Below are 22,740 nucleotides of genomic sequence, written 5' to 3' on the forward strand. Positions count from 1 at the left end.
TAGGGTTTTCATGTCCTCAAGGCTTGAAGCCTATATAAAGGGGTGACCCCCCTCATTTGTAAAGGAGAGATTGCTTTTGAGATTGTTGCGATAAGTTGTTGAAGCAGTTAACTCAATACATTGTTCGATTTGATGGTGTATGTTTGTTCTACTCTGTCACTTGCATGGTCTCGCTCTCTTCACTTAGAGTAGATTTGTTTTCCAGTACTTAGATGAACGAGATTGATGAGATTGTTTGCAGCGAAACCCTTGCTCATACCTTTTGTTGTTAGCTGATTGTTATTAGCTTTGTAAGGTTAGTCTAAGCCTTTTGTATGTGAAAACTTAACTTTGATCATCAGGTGAACATTGTTTGTTGATGATGTTCATTGGTGGTATGAAAAATTCCTGCACAACCTTTGAAGATTGCACCACCTTTGTGTAGTTGTACGAAATTGGCGAAGCAAAGTGCGGTTGGTTTCACCCAAGCAATCATTGTCTCTTTGTTCTTAGAGTTAGCATAGCTTTTCTAAACCCTCTCCTATTTACTTTCAGCATATTTAAATCCAAAAATCCTTAAAAAAGAGCTTCCCATTGATAAATCATTCGCTGGTAAATTCCTTGAAAGCTGCAAAATTGTTTAATCTTCTTCGAGTGTGCGTAAGTCCCCTTGGATTACCAGCAATCACATTAGCCAACTGAGTCATGTCGATTGCATATAGGAACCTTGGAATCTGATCAAGAGAGAATAAAGTGATCGTTGGGCAACTTTATTCTGTGTTAGGCGCTGTCATAAAAAACACGTAAACATATACCTTTCAAGGCACTCTATGATTATGATGCTATTTCATTCATGGATTTGATTCTTTCAAAGAGTAGAGTATCGAGGGCTATAGATTTGATTCAACAAAGCTTGGAAATTGTGAATGCACTAAAAAAAAAACCTACAGCAGTCACAAAACCAACAAAAGATGTATGTTGATCACCACCGAATAGAAAGAATTCTTGTGATTGGAGACATGGTATTTTTGAGGTTACAACCCAATAGACAATTTTAGAGAAGGTGAAGCCACAATTTTATGCACCCTATAAGGTCATAAGGATAATTAACGAGGTTGCATATGAGCTGAAACTTCTAGTGAACAACAGAATACACAGTGTTTTTCATGTATCATGTTCGAAGAAGGCCCTTGGACAACAAGTTACATCTTCGCTAAAGTTGTCACCCCTCGATGATGAAGGGAAGTTGATATTAGAGCCTAAAGCCATCATTGATATGAGGGAAAAGATGTTTTGAAACAAAGTTATTCCAAAACATTTGGGAAAATGGAAGAATCTTCCACTTGAAGATGCTACATGGGAAGGAAGGGAGAATTTTGAGCATCGAAGCTTTAAATTGCACAACATCAAAATTAAAGGTGTTTCTTAACACCATAACATTATATCAATTAATATTTTTTTCTCCAAGAGCTCTCGTGATGTGGCCTCTACAAGTTCCAATTTAGGCTAGGGTTTCCAACATCGCTTATGGACAGTGACTTTCAAATGGGTGTATTGTAGGTGGGAAGCAGCAAAATACTACTACAAGATTAGAGCATGGTGATTGACCAATGTCTGGGCTGATCGGAGTTTGGGAGAGGAGGGGACATATGCAGTCCAAGCGAGGAAAAAAGGCTCAAGCTGGACAGTTTTTTAGCTCTATCAAGCAACTTGGCCACACCGACATGCCAGTACTTCCCAAACGGTGGTTTTTGGAGAGGAAATTTGAAGAGAACTAGCTAAAATTGAAGCTTATTTTGCTGAAATGGGTCTGATTGGTAGATTCGGAGGGTTTTGGACAAGCCTCTCTGAGCTACATCATTGGATTATAGACACATGGCACCCATTTTGGATGGAGATATCCAAATATACCCTTGCATCTGAGGGTTTTTTGTGGTGGTTTTTGACTATGTTCAAAATTGAAAAACAATTCTCTAAATATTAATGGAGTTGCGAGCAGTATATGCTTATGCTGAAACCTTGGCATCCTTCTATCAATTCTGCCACCGAATCTTTCTCTGTTACTCCAATTTAGGTAAGACTCCCAAATCTTCCATTACAATTTTGGTTTATCTTGTTTTGAAGCTATTAGTAAATCATTCAAAAACAATTTGGGGGTTGATGAGGGCTCATCAAATTATTTGCATACCACATATGCTCCCATTCTGATGGAGGTTGATATCACCAAAAAGCTTCTAGCAGATATCTCTTTCAAAACTACAAACAAGTGTTAGAACCAGATGTTAGATTATGAGGATTCGCCCATTTTTTGTTGTAGATGTTTCAATACTGACCATATCGCTGCTTATTATTCAAAACATCAAAACGAAAGCAAGGCAACTTGATGGAGAGATGTCTCCCCCCTTCACTACTCGATGAAAAAACAAGATTCTACTTCTTGTCAAGAAGGCAAAGCCCAAGCTGTTCCAACAAATTTCAATGCAGATGATTGTCAAAAGGATCCACCAGGTAATTTAATATCCACACCTGAGGCTGTGGATGGCTCACCTATTTCAAGGAGGGATGGCTTTAACGCTACAACAGATTGTAACCCTAATGAAGAGGTGACAGATTGAACGAAAAATTCATATTCTATGTATCTTGTGTGAGGGAAAAATACCCTAGAGAAAACAGATGAGTCTATCATTTTGGGGGCAGCAAAGGAAAACTGGACAGTGGTGCAAAGAAAAAGGAATTGAAATGAGACAACTTTAAACATGCTTCTTCACTCCAACACCAAAAGTGGAGCCACATCATAGAACAATTATTAACATTTTGATGATCCTAGTGGATCCATGTGCTTACAACATTTTACCATGTTTATGGAAATTCATGCTTTACGGTTCTAGTAGGCACTCTTTTCTAAGTTGCCATTTTGACTGCCCTCTAGATGGATGCAGGAGTTTTTGATGTATTATCTTTTTAGTTTTAGATTATCGGCTGTGGCTCCACAATGCCACATTTACCTCTGCAAAAAGAAATTATATTAATTAATAAATAGTTAAAAATAAAGTAAAATTATCATAACAATGAATTAAAATAAAGTTAGTATTTAAATTTAGATCTTGGCACCTACTTTAGGCCTATTCAAATCATTTTGCAGATCAGTCTAAAAAAGGAGAGAGACGCCATTCACGGGACACATTGGACAGTTTGTTTGACTGCTGCAACTTTATCATCTGCTTTGCAGGGACAAAGCCCCCTGTCATTAGGCGAATTTCTTGAGGTAGGACGAAAACTCTAACCTCAGCCCTGATATTTGATCCGTTTCCATAACTGAAATTTCACATATGTAAGGTTATTGTGCCCATTTTTGGGCCCAGCTCGGAGACAGAGTTAGCAGATAGGCAACAATTTCAGGATCAGATCTGGTACTCCCAGACAGGAAGGTTATGAAACTCAGTTTTAGGGCCCAGCACATGCATTAAAGGAGATCTGGAAGCCGTACAGCCCTAGCACTTGCCATTGGGAAGAATTTTGTGGAGCTACAGAGAAATTGTCCCTGCCCAAAGCCAACCCTTGTGGAGATCTTGGAGCCTTGAGGTGGGCGATCCAGAAGTTTGATTCTCACCGCTACACTGCACAGTACAGAACTTATTTACTTAAAGCTGTCTCACATCATCTCCAGCAGCAACAAGTCACTTGATTTTTCTAGCACCACAACACACAAGAGGATTACATGCTATTACCAGTTCACAAGGGAGACAAACTGCTGGAAACAGTGACAATAATTGCTTGTATATATCAGGTCTAGAGTTTGGTGCACCCCCAGATCTGATCACAGATTTGTGCATTATCAGGAAATTTCACAAATACTAGGGATGGGTGCAGATCAACTGGATCTGATTGATACCAGCAGCCATTCATTATTTAAGGAAGGGGGATTCAACGCACTCAACACGGTGACCTCCACAAGTGATCTACCCTTATATCAAATCTGCAGTTAATGCTCAGCGAGTTTGACATTAATCAAATATAATTCAGAAATTTTAATGTTTCAGAACCTAGGGTTTGTAAACCAAGCCTTTATTTTGATGTAATCCAGATATGAGTTTATATTGTGACCTAGGGTTTATACCAGACATACCAGAAATTAAAATTATTAAAATTTGACTTGTATTCAACAAATGAAATGGTGTTTCAGTATTTGAGGATTTGATCAATCATATCCAGCTATTCTTTTTCAATTTTTATCTGCTGTTCCAGTTTATTCTAGTTGTCAAAATTCAGGAAATCAGAAAAAAATTAAGATAACAAATAGGGCCATCTCACATGACCTTGTTTGTACCAGTATACCCAAAATTAAGTAAAATTAGATATCTGTGTTTTCTATTTTATTTACTCATAGACAAGTTTCAAAATTAGTTACTCACCTGAAAAATAAACCAGCACGTTGTACCATCTTTGAAACGGTCATGTTACTAATTATCTTGAAATCACTAGATGTCAAATCTATATCTGCATAGCATACAGGGTCCATGGCTGACTTATTAAACAATGTACAAGTTGCTGCAGCATAACAGAGGGTTTGTGTTCCCAACAATGAAAAGACCTTCAAATCACATAAGAGCATGAACAAAGTTTAGTCTTGTGTATTAGCATTCACCAAACAATACAAGAAAGTGAAACCCAAAAAAACAAAAACTGAATCTAAATCGCACAAATCAGGCTATATGATGCATTTTTACTTTTTATGAAAATTGAAATGGAATTTCAAAACTAAAAGCACAGAAGTTTTCCTATGAGAATTATTGTAGAGAAATGCTCATAAACAAATGAAACTAAGAACAAAATGACAACAATGATGGTATTCAACAACATTCAAACACCAATAGAAACTAACAAGCAGCAAACCACGCATTAACATTTCCACTGAAGTCATTTTTTATTAATCTGAAAGTTTCAGATGAAATGTATAGCCATGAAAACAAGAGAAAGGATTGCACTTGTGATATTTATCAGAAAATAAGTGAAAGCAAACAAAGAGCTAAGCCTCTTGCTTAATCTGAAACTTAAGAGATCAGGGAAACCATCTAGGAAATTCTTGGGAATGAAAAAGGTATATTTAGAAGGCATAAATGAAAAGTTTTTCAAACAAACAAATAAAAAACTTGTTCATGCCCTGCTGAAAGTCAAATTGGAGGGCTCAAAGAGATGTGTCAGGATCATACATGCCAAGAAACCTCCAAAAATGTAAAGGTATGTAATTTGATTATTGTTATGGTTTACACTTTACAAATTATTATTCATGCCAAAAGTCTATAGTAGCAAGCTGAGGTGTACCAAACCCTCTTATGTAAAGGGTAGCCTGGATGTAGAGAGAATGCAAACAGCTTTCAAACCAATTTTTGTGGGAATATAATCTCAGTTTGTGTGAAATGATCTAAATTTTATGGCCTTAGTTTGGCCATATTCATTTCCACCTCCTAAATTTATTTCTCTCATTTTTTCTCAACCAAATCCTAGATCTGCCATTGCTCTGACTTTGTCTGGCTTAGAGGATGGAGAGGAATGAAATTAAAAAAGAGCCAATGGCCTCTCAAGGGCATGCATCAACTGATGATCATGTTAACAACTTTCCATAGGCAATGTGTTTGAAGATAAGACCAGACTGTGGGCAAATTAAAAGGTCTGGTGAAACTGAGGGTGGTTCATAAATGTCCCATGCAAACTTTATGTTGGTATACATAGGAATGTCAAAGCCACTACTAGACAACCAGTCCAGCAAATTCATGTTATGATAGGGCATGCAGCCAATAAGTGACTACCAAGTGAGTGGAACGTGAAATTCTGCAGTAAGCATTGGGAATATCATATTGTAGAGACCTTCACTCACTCAAACTCCTGATAAGCCAACCTTTGGATTTAATGTTGTGGAGAAACTGGACCAAGACAGGGTTGAGCGTGAGGAAACATAATACCTGAACAAGAGAGCTCATCAAAAGTCATGTCCTCTTCTAGATATTTCCATTTAATGTCATTAGATTTGGTTTATCTAATATGTGTAGAGTTGAAAATTGTATTCTTCACATATTTCATTCTACATTTTTGCACACATTTTAGTGTCTACCACCCCTTATGTTTTAGGACTCATTTAGCCTAGTTCTAGGCCTGAAACCCCTCATTGATGTGTCAAGCAAGCCAGGCCAAAGTCACTCTATTGTTTCCAACCTACGTTACCTGGGGACGTGTCCCCGAGCTAAAATCCCCTATCCCCATACCAGGGACGTTTCGGGGACTTGGGGACGACCGGGGGACGTCCCCCCGCCGTCCCCAAAATTGCAAAATCTGTGGGAAACATCCCAGAAACTTGGGGACAGCAGTGATTCTCAAAGGGGACATCCCTCCGTCCCCAATATGGTTGACATTCCCTAACCGTCCCAGGAACAGCCAGCCGTCCCCCTTTTCCCAGCACATTTCAAAAAAAAAAAAAGACTCAAATGCTAAAAAAAACATTTTTTAATTTTATCATAGGTCTGTAAAACTGAATTTTCACTAATATGATGGGTAAACATGTCTGAATCACTTCCAAAAGCACTTAGAAATAACGAGCAGCAACCTATTAATAAATTTCACAAACACTTAGAACTCGGTGGTGCGTAAAAAAGTGGTTGCAGGTCTGCAATATTGGACTTCTCAGTGATATGAAAGGTAAACAGGTCTGAATCATAGCCAAAAGCACTCAGAAATATGAATAACAGCTTGTAATGAATTTCACAAACACCCAAAACTTTGTAGCGTGCATAAAGAAGCAGTTGTAGGTCATAATAGAAATGGAAGACTATCAAAATATCCTCCAACCAGAAAGAAACAATAAACTACATGCAAACAACTGTTGGCATATTGACAAAGAATTTTCAATTATGAATGCATATTGAGTATTGACAATGAATTCTGAATTATTAATGGCATATTATTGGGTATTGGCAATGAATTCTGAATTATGAATGCATATTGAGTATTGACAATGAATTCTCAACACGTGTTATGTTAAGGTTCTATAATGTACATATACCTGCTTTATCCATGTTTTCATATGAATATAATGTATATATACATGCTTTATCTATTTTTCATATTTACATTCAAAATTTCCCTAGATATTTTAAATTTACTCTATATTTTATATAGCCATCCCCTTTGCCGTCCCCTCGCCGTCCCCAAAATTGGCAAAAAAAATTTGCCGTCTCCGAAACTCGTCCTGTCGTCCCCTGCTATCCCTGTCCCGAAAACTCGGGGTAACATAGTTTCCAACTCATTCCCTACATTTTGAGGTCCTATGTCTTCAAGAACATGAGCAACCACTGTAGAGTGAGAAATTCTGTCATGTCCCTGCCTAAATGGTAGTACTAACTTTGCATCGATTGACAAAAAATTGTCTTATTCATAAGACATCACAATTTTCTGATCCACACAAGGCAGCAATCAGGGTAAAGAACAGACATACATCATCAACCACAATAATTAGCATGCAAACAAACAAGATCGAAGATGAACGCAGCAATTATAATGATCAAAGATCTTTAAACAAGAAATAAAATAAATAAACAAACCATCAGCAATCAGCCTTAGTAAGAGACGTGTGAAGGATATTAAGGATTGATGTCATTAAGGTTAACAAAGTCTTAACAAAAAGGCACGGGTCAGATATGAGGAGACGCAGCCTTGGAGAAGCTTGTGCATAAGGAAAAGACACGACCCTTCTTTGCAATAGAAGGGGTATATAAAGAAGATCCACATTTGCATCAAGGGATCATCATCGAACAGCAAGCAGTAGAAAGAAAATCAAATATAAAAGGCAGATCTAAGGGCAGAGATGTCAAGAATAGTCAGCAGACTTTGTTATTCACAAAGTGCTGGATATGATGTTACATAATCTTTATCATGTTGATTCTAATGTTTGGTAGATGATAAAACATGAGCTCATATGTGATTTATTCACTCGCAAGGATGGGTGGCTTCGATGGCTTGTCGGGAAATGGGCCCATGGGATGTGGACCAGCACAGTTGAAGGTTCATGAATGCTATCCCCAGCTGCACCTATACAGCACTAGTTCATTCAAATTGGTGAATGACACTTTCACTATGTACTTAACCAGGTTGATGCAGAATGAGCTTCATATGAGAGTGTCACCAAAAGCCAGAGCATTGGTAAGAAAGTTTGGGGCCTTGTTCATTCAGTTTCTGAAATTCACTTACATCCAAACACAAGGATTCTCTTACCAGCCACATAAGTTACCGAGATATCTGTCAGACAAACTGGTGTTGCTAGAGCTCATAAGACAATTGATAGCATATGACCAAATTTAGAAGAAGAAGAAGAAGAAGAAGAAATTGTCCATTGAATTCCCAATTATCCTTGGTGACTATGTCGAGTTGTATCCGAACTTGGCAGCAGCAAAAAAGGCAGTGGAGGAATTGGCATTTTACCACTTGACATTCTACACATCCAGATCTAAATTTGATCCATATAATAAAATCCGGAATGTAGCTAGAGTGACGTTCGTGCACAAGTTTCACCTAGAAGATTTTTGGGCTAGTGCCAAGCATGATCTTGAGGTAAAGAAGAAGATGTTTTCCAGACTACCAAACATTAGAATAAGATACCCGAAGGTATTCTATCCTCTCTTGAAAAATCACTATTGATTCCAAGGTCTATATGTGCGAACAAGCGACTTTAATGAAATAGCTACTTGGGTAGTGTATGCTGAAAAAGCTCAAGGGAGACTTATGTTAACAAGTGTCTTTCAAGCTTTTGGACTTAGATAGATTTATCGATTTCAGCCTCTCTCTTTTTTGGATTTTTGAGATTTAGACTTTCCAAAAAAAAAAAGGAAAAAGGGACAAGGTTAAGAAAACTTATCTAAACCTACGAATTCTGAAGACGGTATTAACTGGGTGCTCTCAGGAAACCACACTTTGCTTCACCACACTGAGGACAACTACACAAAGAGGGTGCAATCTTCAACGGGTTGTGCTTATGATCAAAATGTTGGCATGCACAGAGGATAGGCTCCAACTAACTTTGCATAGTGAAATGGAAATCATCCATTCACCAAAAGTATGAGCAGAGATACACCATCAATTAACACTTATCAAATCCTTCATTCAATTCTAACAACATGAAAGCAAATCTAAATTAACTTTAACTAATATGTTGAGGAAATTGAAACCATGTTAATCACTCAAACAACAGAGATTACAAAGCCTTAAGAGAAAGCGCACATACAATATATTATTTGAAAATATGACCTTCACGCAACAATATATCAAAAACCTCACTCTCCAAATGAGAGGAGGTAGCCTTATATAGTTTTTCAGAAAATAATGAACGGCCGAGATCAAACAGTGATCAAGGGCCCAGATTGAAAGTTATAAACCCTAATTAGGGTTTCCCAAGACTCTATCAGTTTGAAAGAATGAGAACATGACAAGTGGCACAACTGCTATTGTCACTGAGGTGAGTGTCCAATTTACCCTTTTGCAAATTCAATGTATCTAGACACGATGAGCCTAACCTCTTCCATAGTGACACTTGGCAAGTTACTAATTTGGAAGTTGACGATGTCCACATCATCAGTACACGTGGCGAGAATGCCTTCCCACTCAACTACCCGAACAAGAAAGTTCTCGTCAATGAGGAGAAAACTTGCAATCCTTGAGAGATCGCCCTTATCAATCATCCCCGAGTCTTTGAAAAAGCTTGACTGAATTCTAGCTCTTAGGTTCTCTGCCTGCAGGTGTTTTTCTCGTATACCCTCTTTCTTCTAGATCTCTGATGCTACACGAAACACCTTACTCAATCTCTCTGACTCTTTCCTCCGTCTCAAAACACTTAGTTTCAGATTTCTTCAGAACTTCAATCCTGGTGACCAAAGCATAATACCAAATGTTAAAATCATACCTATCCCCAGCCTGTATGACACCTGCATATACCAAGCTTCGTTTTGATAGACCTTGGATAACCCGAGGTTGTGGAAGTATTTCAGCATGGATTTCTTCAACATCTTCCCAGTTTGCAGCTAAGTCCTGAATTCTGCTAACCAATGAAGAAGCCAACTCATGTGCTAATACCAAATTTTCCACAAGTATGTCACCACGTGTTGAAGCATCTGAGATCCATTCCTTAGTTTGCGTGAATGTGCCCTTCATGTCCTCGTAATCTTTCATCGACTCTTGCTGAAGAGGTTGTGGAGGGATGACTGGTATCTCATGGTTGAGTGGCCTGGTTAGATGGAGAACATATTTCCTCCACTACTGATTTTCTTCCTCAACCATCTTGCTTTTTTCCTTCTTCTTGCCTAGCCTTGTCTTGAGGGCGTTGCAAGAGTCATCAAAGTATTGGACTTCTTGGTCCTGAGTAGGCTTACCCAACTCTACAGTAGTAATCTTATAATCCTACGGGGCAATATTGTCCTGAGTTTTACCTTCTTTCGGTACAGCTATCTGAACCATCCTAAACCCTGCACTAGCCCTCTAAATCAAAGAGAATATTCTAGTTGGCTTAGTTGGCTTACGACTGGTTCATTCACCTTTGCCAAAAATGTTGTTGTATTTTCTTCAAAATGGGTTTCATTAGGGACCTTAGCCCTTATCCTTTCTCTCAACCAATCAAGAATTGTTGACTGCTCCACAATGTTTTGATCAAATCCACCATTTGTCCCTCCTAGTCCAGTAACTATACCATCAAGGAAACCTATTGGGGGCTCAGGCTCTTCAACTTCTGTGATTTTATTAAGAACTTGTTCCTTGTTCGGGTTTTGGACAGCCTCTCTCATTATTTCCTCAATCGAAGGAGAAGGCACTCTCACTTCATTATTTCCCATATCTGTATCCATCTCTTGCTCTTCAACTGCATTCTGGTCAGGCACAGCAGATGCGGCACTCAGAATGGAATGACCTTCGTTGGACTCACGTCTCTCCCCAATAACTTTCTTTCCCTTGGCCTTTCCAGAGCTTCCAACCAATTCCTTTCTTTTCTAGGACCCAACACTTTTTGGACTCCAAACATTGCCTGCAGAGATACAAGGGTTGGAAGACATAGAGTCATCTATTTCCATTATATCATAAGTCAGGGTAACACCTTTGGACTTTTGTTGCTTTGTCTTCTCAGATGTCCACCACTTGGAATATTCGACCACTAATCTCATAAGGTCTACTAAATCTGACTTTTCTCCTTCAGACCAATCAACCAAGGCCAGTGGCTCATTTCTCATCTTCTCAAAGCCCGGTTGCTAAAGCTCAGGATTGTCTTCTATTTGATCAGCAACTCTGAATACTTTCGTTGCTCTCACCATACTCAGGGGAATCCTTGACCAAAATCTTCTCTTGATTTCAAAACTATCGATTGCATTAGCCCAATAATCTTCCAAATCAGCTTTGTGCTCGAATACCATTCCTTCTACCCTTTTCATCTTATGGAATGGATCAAAGTTCCTTCTTGCCTTGTATTAGTAGAAAGGGTACCAAGCCAGCTCTTTCTCTGCAGTGGCAGCAGCTTGTGATGATGGGCATGTCTCTAGTCCATTTCCAATAGTGAGAGAGGATGTTCCTGCCTTCTTCTGCTTATCTCTTTGAATTGTCATATAGCCCTCTAGTTGCCTCACAACTTCCAATAGTGCAACTCGGTTGGTAGGGTAGACTGAGAGCTTATAGGGAGATCCGGAAAATCCCTGAATTTTGATGTAGGTGAATTTCGGGTATTGAATATACCAATACCCGAATCTGTTTACGAAGTCCATAGACTCTTCAGAGAGTCTCTGATGTAATCCACCTTGCAGTGTTCGTGTGATGTGCATCAAAAATGTATCATTTACCCTCTTGAAATGTAACTTTTCTTCCATGCGCAACTGGGGATAACAATCATAGACAAGAAATTGATTCTCTTTATTTCCTACTTCCCCTCTACAGGTGAGGCCTCTGTATCTATAGGTTCTAGCCAGGGAATAAAACAAGTATGAGCTCATGTAAAAGGTCCTATTTGCCTCCAGATTTCTCAGCTAGATGTCCAAGTTATTGCTTATCATCCGAGCCCAGTCAATCATCTTGACTCCACTCATTATCTTGTTTATGAAATAATACATCCAAGGCTCAAAGGGAGCGCCATTATTCTATTCAACGGGACAATCATATCTCCAATATCCTCTATAAAATACGCCCTTACCAAGCTTTTCCTCTGTAGTTTGGAGGCACCCTTTCTTGGCTTGTCCAGCCAGGAATAATTGATGATGGCATCATACTCCTCCAAACAGTCTTGATACATTCAATCAACCTCATCCTTGGTCACATATACAGCATTATGATATTCTGGAATTCTAAAAGCTTCCCTTAAGGCCTCATCACTGATATTGGCCAACACTCTTCCATCTAGTGCCACAATATCTCTACTGATAGGGTTATAGTGCCTAGCACACTTGGCTACCAACTCAGTGCACTGCAAGGTAGGGAGGAAGCCAGCAGCATGCACGATACCACTCTTCATCATTTTTCGTGCAGTCACGGTAGGCACAAGGTTATCCAAGCCGAACATCCGCTTCTTAAATTCCCTCAAATTGATGTGCCCGAGGTTGGTATCACTGATACTCTTCCATTTTGAGTTCATTCTTGATTCAGTAACATCCTTGTCTACTTCGAACTTCATCGTGCTTGAAATCTACGAATAAAGACGAAACTTAAGTTAGAAACCAGAAATTTAGCTTAATAGTTAGGATTTTGATGACTAAGTGGTTGGTATTTAACTCTATTCTTGATACTTAGTCACAAAAAGATGGAATTTTCACATATATACTCCACACTCTTACGATTTCAATCCAAAACTAGGTCTTATAATCTTGAAAACTTTCATCTCATTCAGTCCAACATGATCTTTCTTACTGAAAATTTGGATAAATCCACTAAAATCATCTCCAACGAATTTTGAAAACTCAGAGAATGTAATAAATCTGCACTTAACCAACTTCACCTTTGATGGGGAGAGAAAAAAAGACAAGAAGACAGAAAGATCTTTAGGAAAACTCAGAAAATTTGAATGATCTGCCTCCTACTAGCTGGTTATACTCCAAAAATCTGCAGATACTTGATAAGAATGAGGTTGAAAAATTAAAACTCCTTCAAGAGTTCGCTCAATCTGCAAGAGATCACCTTCCAATCTGCAAAATCTTCTTCGAAATAACCCTCAACCTGCAAAATAACTCTCAATATTACTCTTAACTTGCTCACAAAGTTCAGACCTTATGTGTGAGAATGAATAAGTGACGAAGGTATTTGTAATGAAGTTTGAATTTGCAATTAGAAACACACAGATCTTTTCCAATTCATGTTTATAATTTGATTTCAACCTTGAGAAAGTTTCCAATTTGATTTTGAGCTGCAATGTCATCTTCCTTAAGTTCGAATTCTTCACTTTACAACTTTCTAATTTGTTTTTTCACTTCATATTCGAACTAGACCTGTAGATTGGCATCTTCCAAAAAGTTTCTAATTTGGAACTCAGTCCAAAATTGCCTCAATCTGCAAATATCCTCTTTCTAATTTTGATTCATGGTTCGAATCTCTCACAAACTCAAGTTTCTATTTTGATTTTCCAGCTCATATTCAAACTTGATCTTCAAATATCTCTTTTTAAAACTTTCTAATTTGGAACTTAGTTCAAATTTCATGAAGATTTAAATGACATCACCAAGGAATATTCTCCTTTCCTCAATACTTAGCAAATATTTTTGGCTTCACCTTTGACTTAGGCGAACTTCATGAAGTTTGTTTCTCATTGTGTTGCAAGGCAAAGTCGGACTTTTATAGAGTGGGAACTTTCCTTATGTTTATGTTTACTTCATGTCTTAACTTTATCACGTTTCCCTCACGGCGGACTTTGCTGGTCATGTTTCTAACTTGTTGCAATGTTGGGCGAACTTCCATCAATATGAAGGATAAGAACCATGTAGCATAGGGCGGACTTTATACATCATACTTTTTCAAGGCGGACTATTTAAGTATCACCAAGTAGGGCGAACTTTTGAGTGACTACCTCCAAGGGTGGACTTTCAAGAGATCACCCAGTAGGGCGGACTTTTTTTCTTGTTCACTTCATATGCCTTTCTCCTAGGGCGGACTTTTAAGACATCTCCATCATCATACTTGGGCAGACTTTGAGCTTCATAAGGCAAGGAACTATTCTATTCATCCTAAGGTGGCCTTTGGAGAGCTTGATCAAGGCGGACTTCCTAGCTTTCTCCATAGGGCGAACTTTTCATCCCTCTCCACAGGCCGGATTTTATTCACTTAACTTCAGGGCAGACTTTGGAGATATCATCAAGGCGGAGTTTCAAGAGATCACCATCATGGCAGAGTTTGAGACACATGCTTCATGGGCGGACTTTCATAGACATCCATTCATCAATACCTTGGGTGGAGAGATCATCAAGTAGGGCGGACTTTTGAGTGACTACCTCCAAGGGCGAACTTTCAAGAGATCACCAAGTAGAACGGACTTTCAAGAGATCACCAAGTAGGGCGGACTTTTAGACTACCTCCAAGGCAGACTTTTGGAGGGACCAAGAGGGCGAACTTTTCTTCACTTTGAAATCATCTTCATGGTGGACTTTTAGCTCTCTACATTGGGCGGAGTTTCTCATGTTCACTTCACAGGGCGGACTTTTTAGACATCTCCATCATCATGCTTGGGCGGACTTTTTAGACATCTCCATCATCATGCTTGGGTGGACTTTTGAAGACTTGGAACTCAACCATGAAGAGGGCGGACTTTTCATCCCCTGCCATAACACTCACCACCAATCATTGATTAGCCAGACTTGGAAAATATTTGGAACACTTCAAAATTTCACAATTTCTTCAATTTTAACCAACTCAACTTGAAATTTGAAATCCATACTCAGGCAAACCATTTGAAGCATCATGACCCCTAAAATGTAGGAATTAGCTTTTTAGGTCAAAACTTGGAAATTCTCGATCGCGATCAAAGCAGGTCAGTGTTACCAGTGCAAACCCTAGGTCCCCACTTCGAAAAAGCAAAAAGCAGGCATCCCTAAAAAATAGGGGAAACTTTCTAAAAATAGCCATACCGAGGATTGGGCTAAAAATGCCAAAAATGAAACTTCCTAATAAATAGGAAAAAGCAAAAAAGTCAAATCAATTGCGTTCTTCATCCTTTGGCCTTTCTAGGCACTTCGACGGTATCCGGACTCTGTTATCACTTGGCTTGCAAAAACTGACTTTCAATCCTTAGGACTCAAACCGTTCAAAACTTGACAGAACCGAGTAGAACTGAGGCGGAAGGTCACGAGCACTAACAAAAACCCTAGAAAGCAGGAAAGGAGAGTGTCCCCATCTTCAATGGGGCGATGTGTGAAAAAGGTCACAACACAACCCATTTCTCTAAATTCGGAAGGAACTATCACACGAATCTTCCATTGCATGTTTATATTAGAAAGAGCATTAAGATTACTCAATAATTTCCAAAGGTATCTCTATTGCATGCACACATATGCATGGATCTATATTTCTACTTATCTATCAGCTTTATCCCTTAATTAGCACTGCTGCTAATATTAATTCACTTCTGAGTTCAATTCTGCTTCTGCTTATTTTCATTGATAATTCCATTTTTCTCCTTCATCGACAATTGTACAATTGATTTGCCCTTCAAGTGAGGAGAAATCACACCTTTTCACTGAGTCTATTGCCCTTGCAAGGGATACAACCCTTCATAAACAAACGCTACCCTACTGTGCTATTTAATTCAAATTGTCTTTTGCTTATTTAATGGAATCACTACCTAGAAAACATCCCTTAAATAATCTTAACTAAACTAAGTCGACCTGCCCTTTTAAATAAACCTTAGTCGGCTCATTCAAAGCAAATGGTTTCTATGCAAATGTTTCTTCTCAAACTGGTCAGCACTTTAAATAACTGCTGCTATTTTATCGTTTTAATTTATCTTATTCTGGTCGGTCCTATTTATTTTATTTGCATAGGAATTATTATTTATGAGTTTCACTAGTGATCTGCTCTTAGTTTGGCAGGGGGCATGATCGAGAGCTACCTTCTATGTGATCAAAAATCGATCTCCTTGCAAGCTACTCGGTTCTCTATAGTAGTGCTCAATGGCTAATCTTTTGGAAGTTCAAACAACAATCTTCTTCGTGGCCACAAAGCTTCTTTATCAATGTCTAAGGCCATTTACTGCAATATTCCCTTCTTAAATGGGATTTAGTAGTAAAATAATTAAAAATTTAAAAAAAGCATATATATTATAATTATAAAATATAAATAAATGATCTAAGGGCATGAAATAGAGATTTCTGAATTTCAGTTGGTCATCGTATGAGTGAACCTAAAGAGTTCGGTCTTCAGGACATTCAGATATATTTATCAGATTTTATTCTGCAAATACAATGTTATCCAGTAAAGAATATATATTATTCCATTATATTTTCTAATGATTCATTTGAAGACATTATATCCTAACATATTAAGTCATTGCTACAGTTTAATATTAATACGGTAGTATCAATTGGTACATTATTCCTTCATGTTGCCAGCCGTACACTTCTATAAAGGAACCCCCATGTTTAGAGGGGACAACTTCTGACACAAAACTATGACATGCCTTGCCAAGTTAATCACAGCCTTATTGGGATCGCTAGATAATTTAGGTATTTAAATAAAGTTCAATTAAGAAACATTGGCAACAATAATTAAAAACATGAAATTAAAATTAAAAAGGGACTTGAGACCAGCGATCAAGGGTGGAGTGTTTCACCCTTTCAAAAGGAAGCATTTGTGGAAGGGTGAGACTCCTTCAATGGTAAGGTATAAAAGGGAAATCAACTCATTTGAAATGGGGCATCAATTGAGCAATAAAATGGGAAATAAGCATCTGACCTATAATCAAAAAATAAGACAAAAATAAGAGATCAGATCTGACATTGATAACCAATTCAGGCATACAACAGTTTGATATTGTATCTGTGATTTGGTATGGGTTTTCTTGCGATATATACAGCATAATGAATACTATTAATATCTGCATACTACTGACTATAACATATTGCTGTTTATAAATTTAATATGCATAATGAGTGTTATTTCTATCTGTTCATTACTGATCCATATTATGTTATTGCTTATGACTGTTTAATATATAAAGTTATAGGATACGTGACATAATATAGGATGCTCTATATATTCTGTCTGATTAATATAACCAGCCATGGTACGGGAAATGAGGGATTACAAGGAGGGGACGGTGATGGGGTACTCTTCTAAGCATGCCACCTCATGGTGGTGACCAAATGGTCCCATGAGGCCAAGGGGGTACAAGGGGTCCTACCTTGGGGCTTCGACGAGATGGGCTTCCAGGGCACCCTATTGTGAATACGCCTCATCCCTCTATCATGGTGAATTAATACACCAAGAAGTCCAATAATAGGAAGTGAGAGATGGATGGCAAGATGAAGGGAGAACGGGTATAGGACACCTCACTAAGAACACCACCTCATATGGATGGCACGGGCCACATGAAGCCAAGAGGGATGGTATATCCGCTCTTGGGCCTGGGGTAGAGGATCTCTAGGTCACCCTATCAAGTCACCTTATCCTAGCTCTCCTATGGTTGAGCTTCCTCAAACATATTTAAGATATCTTATGATTAAGTTGATATTTCTGCTATATGCTTCAATGATTTCTAACTAAAAAGATCTGCTTTATGAATTATTGTTGTAAATAGTTTCCTAGCCTGTTTTGCAGAGCCTCAACCAGGTGAATGATATCTCTAACCCTACTCTTGCTCATTTTAAAAGTGTGATTTAGGGCTACATTAGGACTTTTCACAAATAGGGGCCATTACATTTACAAAGTTTAATTCTCTATTACTATACATTTCTCATTTGATATTCATTTACGTTTGTTTACTTAGTCAAAGTTTATTTATTAGCATAATTGCACAAACCTTTATAATGAAGGGACTAAGAGCCTAAATTTGGGCAGGACAGCTAGTGGCACAAACATTATATATACGCGCGTGTGTGTGTGTCTAGAGGCAAAGGCCCCTTATCAGGTCGAGGAAGAGCACCCCCCACAGGGTTCAAAGACAAGGCAACGTCAAGAGGCACAGCCTCTACCAACAAACCCAAATTAAGGCCTTTGCAACCACATGGACCTTCATGGCACACATCACCTTTCATAATTTTATTACCATGTTTTTAACTTTTCTCCAACACCAAGTCCTCACTATTTCTAACCAAATATTCATTCTTTAGAGAAATAGCAATTAAGCTAGAGAACCTAACTAATCTAAATGATGAGGTATACATAGTTGAAGAAAAAGATATTATCATTCTTGAACCTTTTCAAATATTTGAACAGCAACTCCCTAAATTTAATATAAGATAGCGTGCATCCAAGTAAACAAAAACAATAATTGCTATTTTAATAGTTTGTTTTGCCTCCAATACCATGTAAGTATTAGGTCAACCACGTGTACATGTCATCATGTTATCCATTCATTCGTAGCTTTCAAACTAAGCAAGATCATTATCATGATATAGAGAAATTGTGGAGATGACTAACAATAAGAAAAACATTCAAGAGACTTGAGGAAGTACCCAAACCATGCTACAGATGCCTTGGTGTCCCTTCAACATTCCTAGAAAGGTCCCCTCTTTGAGATAAACATCTCAAGGATATCTCCCCCCCACTAGTGGAGGAGGGTTGGAGGTAGGGGGGGTGAGGCAAAAGGGAGACATTTCCCAAGTGCCCCTACACCTTGGAGACATCCCATCCCAGGAAAGAGCAAGTTTCAGAGTAAGACACATCCCCGTGGATGCACTATTCATGTCTTTGTAGCATCTAAATATTTTGTAAGTTTCTCATTTATTCATGGCTTCTTTTATATTCTCATAGCATTTAATATGTTCTTCTAGTTTCCTTCTATTTGTTCAAAATAGCAAGTTCCTTTCTCTTGCTTCATTTATTCTATATATTATCATTCTCTGAAAGTTATTTCTATTATTGCTTCTTACATGTTCATTTAGCTCATCTTTGTAGCTTTGATGACCTCCCTGTTGCTTCTTCTATTTTTATCTGTCAAACTTTCTTTTTTTCTCCCTATAACTTCAACATACCTCTTTTTAGCTCCTTTTAGCTCCTCTTTACCGTCTAAAAAAACTTAGCTTGTTTCCGCTATTTCCCCTTGGCATATCTTGGCGACATATCCCAAAATGCTTCATACACAGCACATTGCACATTTTATAGCATTTACAATTTCTAAAATACATATTGCTTATCTACCTAGCACAAAGTGCCCTAGTCTAAGCTCACACACTTCCAATATTTCCAAACTACCAGTAGGGATAAAACAGACGAAACAATGGCCTGATTTAAGCAGGCTCCAATGCAGTCCTAACATTTTTTCTTGTCCCAAAAATACATCTCAAATCATTGTACTTCTCTGCTCAAAGATTCCAATTGTTTTTCCTCCTATTCATTAACAAATTTCATTCACTATATGTCTCTGTTCAGATATGTCGTTTCTGTTCTACACATATCTTTTTGTTTTGCAGGCTACTGCATCCTTGTTCTGCAATGTTCTATGCCTATATGGCTCCTAAACATGACCACAATTGAACAGACCCTTGCATTTGTGGAGGCATCCTCTAAACTTATTTCTGACAGAACATGCTCCCCGGCATTCTTGATTATGTGATTGTGGTTTGGCATCCAAACTACCAACCATCAAAAACAGGGAACCAGGGAAACTTTTCTTACCTTTATTTACTGTAAGCATTCTCTCTGTTTATCTTGGTTCATTTCCTTTTCCAAATCTAGTTTTCTTTCATTAATATAATTCTTTTTTGGTAAAGAAAAGCATAAGCGTTAATTAAATTTACTTCAATTTATATTTACATTTCTTTAAGGAAAGTAATATGATCATTAGTTTAATTAATTCATATAGCAGGGTAACTTGAATTACACTCTCGACAGTTCTTGTGTCCAACTTGATTTTTCAATCTTTGATTCCCACCAAAAGTCAAACACACCCTAGCTTGTCTTAGTACGCTTTTCTAATGAGTATCTTGCTCAAGACTGCCCATAAAACATCTCCTTTCCAATTTGGAAAGTCTTCTTGCATACTCTTCTTGCTCTATTGCTCAATCACTCGCTGCTCCATGCTAAGTTTTCTCGTACATTTCTCCATGACTGAAACCTAACTGCATCTCCTCCATTGGCATACCTTTTGACCACCATCACCCTATTGTTCCTCCACTCACTATCGCACACTACATTCTAGAGCATGTCTTAGATTTCTACTTATACAACTCATAGACATACCACAACACCACTTACTTAGAATTAAACACTCCCAAGATTATTACTACTTTAAGGCTAAACATAAGGCAGTCTCCAAAATTAATCTAAAAATTATTTCCCCTTCCAGATTCAGACTGATATTGCAGCATTTCAGGTGAAGATTCCCTGATTCTGCATGCAGAACGTTGAAGGGAATATTAAGGTGAGTAACTTCTAAAAGTTGTAGAGCATTCTAATACAAAGACACTAGCACCTATTGGAGATCAAGACTGTGACCTCTAGGTCACTAGCACCTCTAGGTCACTAGCACTTCTGAGATTCCAAAACCCTTCCAGATCACCGCCTGTGCATAATCCAGTCATGTGCCAGCACATAATCAGCCCCAAACGTTGAAAAACACATGATTCCATATCCCTGTTCCTAGTTTATTATAATTTCATTACAATTGTCAGCTCTTGTTGTTTTATTTTCTTAGAATAGATCTGAATGTACATTAGTTATAGCTATTTGAAGTGAATTTAGATTAGATCATAGATTAGAATAAACCAAAATATTACTATAAGATACTTTATTTTTATCTACATTTTGGTGAACCTGACATCATTACACTTCCAATTTTCTGATATCTAAATAACAATAGCCCACCCCTTCAAAACAGCAAATACTTCAACTTCAAACAATACTTACACCCCTCTACTATCCGTCCTACTCACATAATCCATTCAACCAGAATTCATGCAAAAGTAAGGTGAGAAAGAGAATCAGTTCCCGAAGATATATTAATAAAAAAGCCTACCCTGTTGTTGATAGCTTTCAAACTCAAGTCTATCCAAAACTACTATGGAAGATTTGGTAATCTAACCCAAACAAGGAGAACAGAAAATATAGCCGAGAAGCGGTCAAAAGCCGGAAACCAAGGCTTCAACATAAGTACCGACTTCCCCAAGAATTTAGCAAATAACTAAGGTATATACATATATAAGGGGCCAGGGAGGCAGAATACAAATAAACCTAACCTCCACCTATCAAACCGTAAGCTGCACCTTGACAATCAGAACATCACCGACCTCATTGTCATGAGTCAAGTGTAACAATATTACCGACTTAACCTTCTCACAATTTCTCTCTATTATCTGTGTTAATTTCATCTAAACATGTCTATCTATGAAGTTGTGATGCAATTAATGATAACGACAACACTTAAGGAGTGTAACCATGGCTCATTAATCCAGCGCATTCCATAATGCTCGAAAAGTTGCATATACTGCAATAAAGGCAGTCCATAGAACAAACAACAATCACCAGAAAGAAAAAATCAAAACTTCAAATATCTTAAAAATTCAATTAAAAAAACGATAGTTAGAAGAATAATAAGTTAATGTTAAAATCCTACGAAAAAGACGAACACTTCAAGGAATATAATTAAGGACTCGGAAAAATATGCTCGATGCGAAATCCTGACTGAACATAAGCTTCCGATAATTTAGAAATCGAATCAAAAGGATGACAAAATAAAGGTTAAGGCAACACCCAAACGTATACCTTGACAGTGAGATCGTGAGTAAGAGGCCAAGTGAGCGAATTATGGTCAGTGGCGCGTTGTCGAGTCAATCTATTAGCTGCTTCCTGGAGGCGCTGCCCTAAATCTAGCGACTTCTCTAAAAAATAATTCTTTTCCACATCTGTAACCCTTTTTTCCATGAGGCGCTCCAAAGACTCCGCTAAGAGATGACTTTCTGAGCTCTCTAGCAGGGCTTCCAAAACCTCCTCCATGTTATTATTGTATGGAGGCAGGCTAAGAGAAATCCCTCCCCCGCTTCTGTGGCAGCCTCTTTTTTCAATCCGCTGAAAGTCCATTGGCATTGCTGTGTATGCAGAGCAACGAATTTAGGCGTCACTCTTGAATCAAAATCTCAATTTGATGGAAATCTTACTCCCTATTCATCGCCATTTCGCTTCTGCACAATAAGCTGCTGTCTTGGGTTTTCTTTTTTTTTTTTGTTCCTTGCGTGGCGAAAATGTCCCCGAGATTCGCCTACATATACTCGAATTTGCCGAAAATTGGATTATTAGAGAAAAGGTAAAAGGCTTAAAGAAAAGATGGAAGAGGTGGAATGAGTCAGGGAAGGAATTTTAATGATAAATTAAATACCTAGCAGTTTAAGGGATCAAGATGTATCAAATTGAATTTTTTTTATTTTTTTTCATATTGATTTTTCAATTATAAATCTTGAGTAAGATATTGGTTTGTCTTTTCAAAAAGTTCATTCAAATTATCTATCTTTCTTTAAATCATTATCAAATTGACTACAAATATCTTCATATGTTGCACACTTATTGATGACTGTTGCTACTGTATGCGAGAAAAGCGGCTCAATGAAACGAATATTACGAATT

The 22,740-nt window shown here is 37.9% G+C and overlaps 1 protein-coding gene across 4 annotated transcripts in view; it reads right to left on the reverse strand.

The window, feature by feature from the left end:
• LOC131069052 (F-box protein At4g02760) overlaps positions 1-22,406 on the reverse strand; it is a 56,739-nt gene extending 34,333 nt beyond the window's left edge. For 2 of the 4 annotated variants that reach the window (XM_058004368.2, XM_058004365.2), the window contains exons 1-2: positions 21,886-22,404; positions 4,392-4,570 (exon numbers count right to left, since the gene is read on the reverse strand). In XM_058004368.2, coding sequence (XP_057860351.1) covers positions 4,392-4,570; positions 21,886-22,206 — 500 coding nt within the window. In that variant the 5' untranslated portion in view covers positions 22,207-22,404. Of the gene's footprint in view, positions 1-4,391; positions 4,571-21,885 lie in introns of all 4 variants that reach the window. The other 2 variants (XM_058004366.2, XM_058004367.2) reach the window with 2 other exon arrangements.
• Between the last annotated feature and the right edge of the window lie 334 nt (positions 22,407-22,740).

Source organism: Cryptomeria japonica, chromosome 4, assembly GCF_030272615.1.
Source record: "Cryptomeria japonica chromosome 4, Sugi_1.0, whole genome shotgun sequence".
Taxonomy (NCBI): Eukaryota; Viridiplantae; Streptophyta; class Pinopsida; order Cupressales; family Cupressaceae; genus Cryptomeria; species Cryptomeria japonica.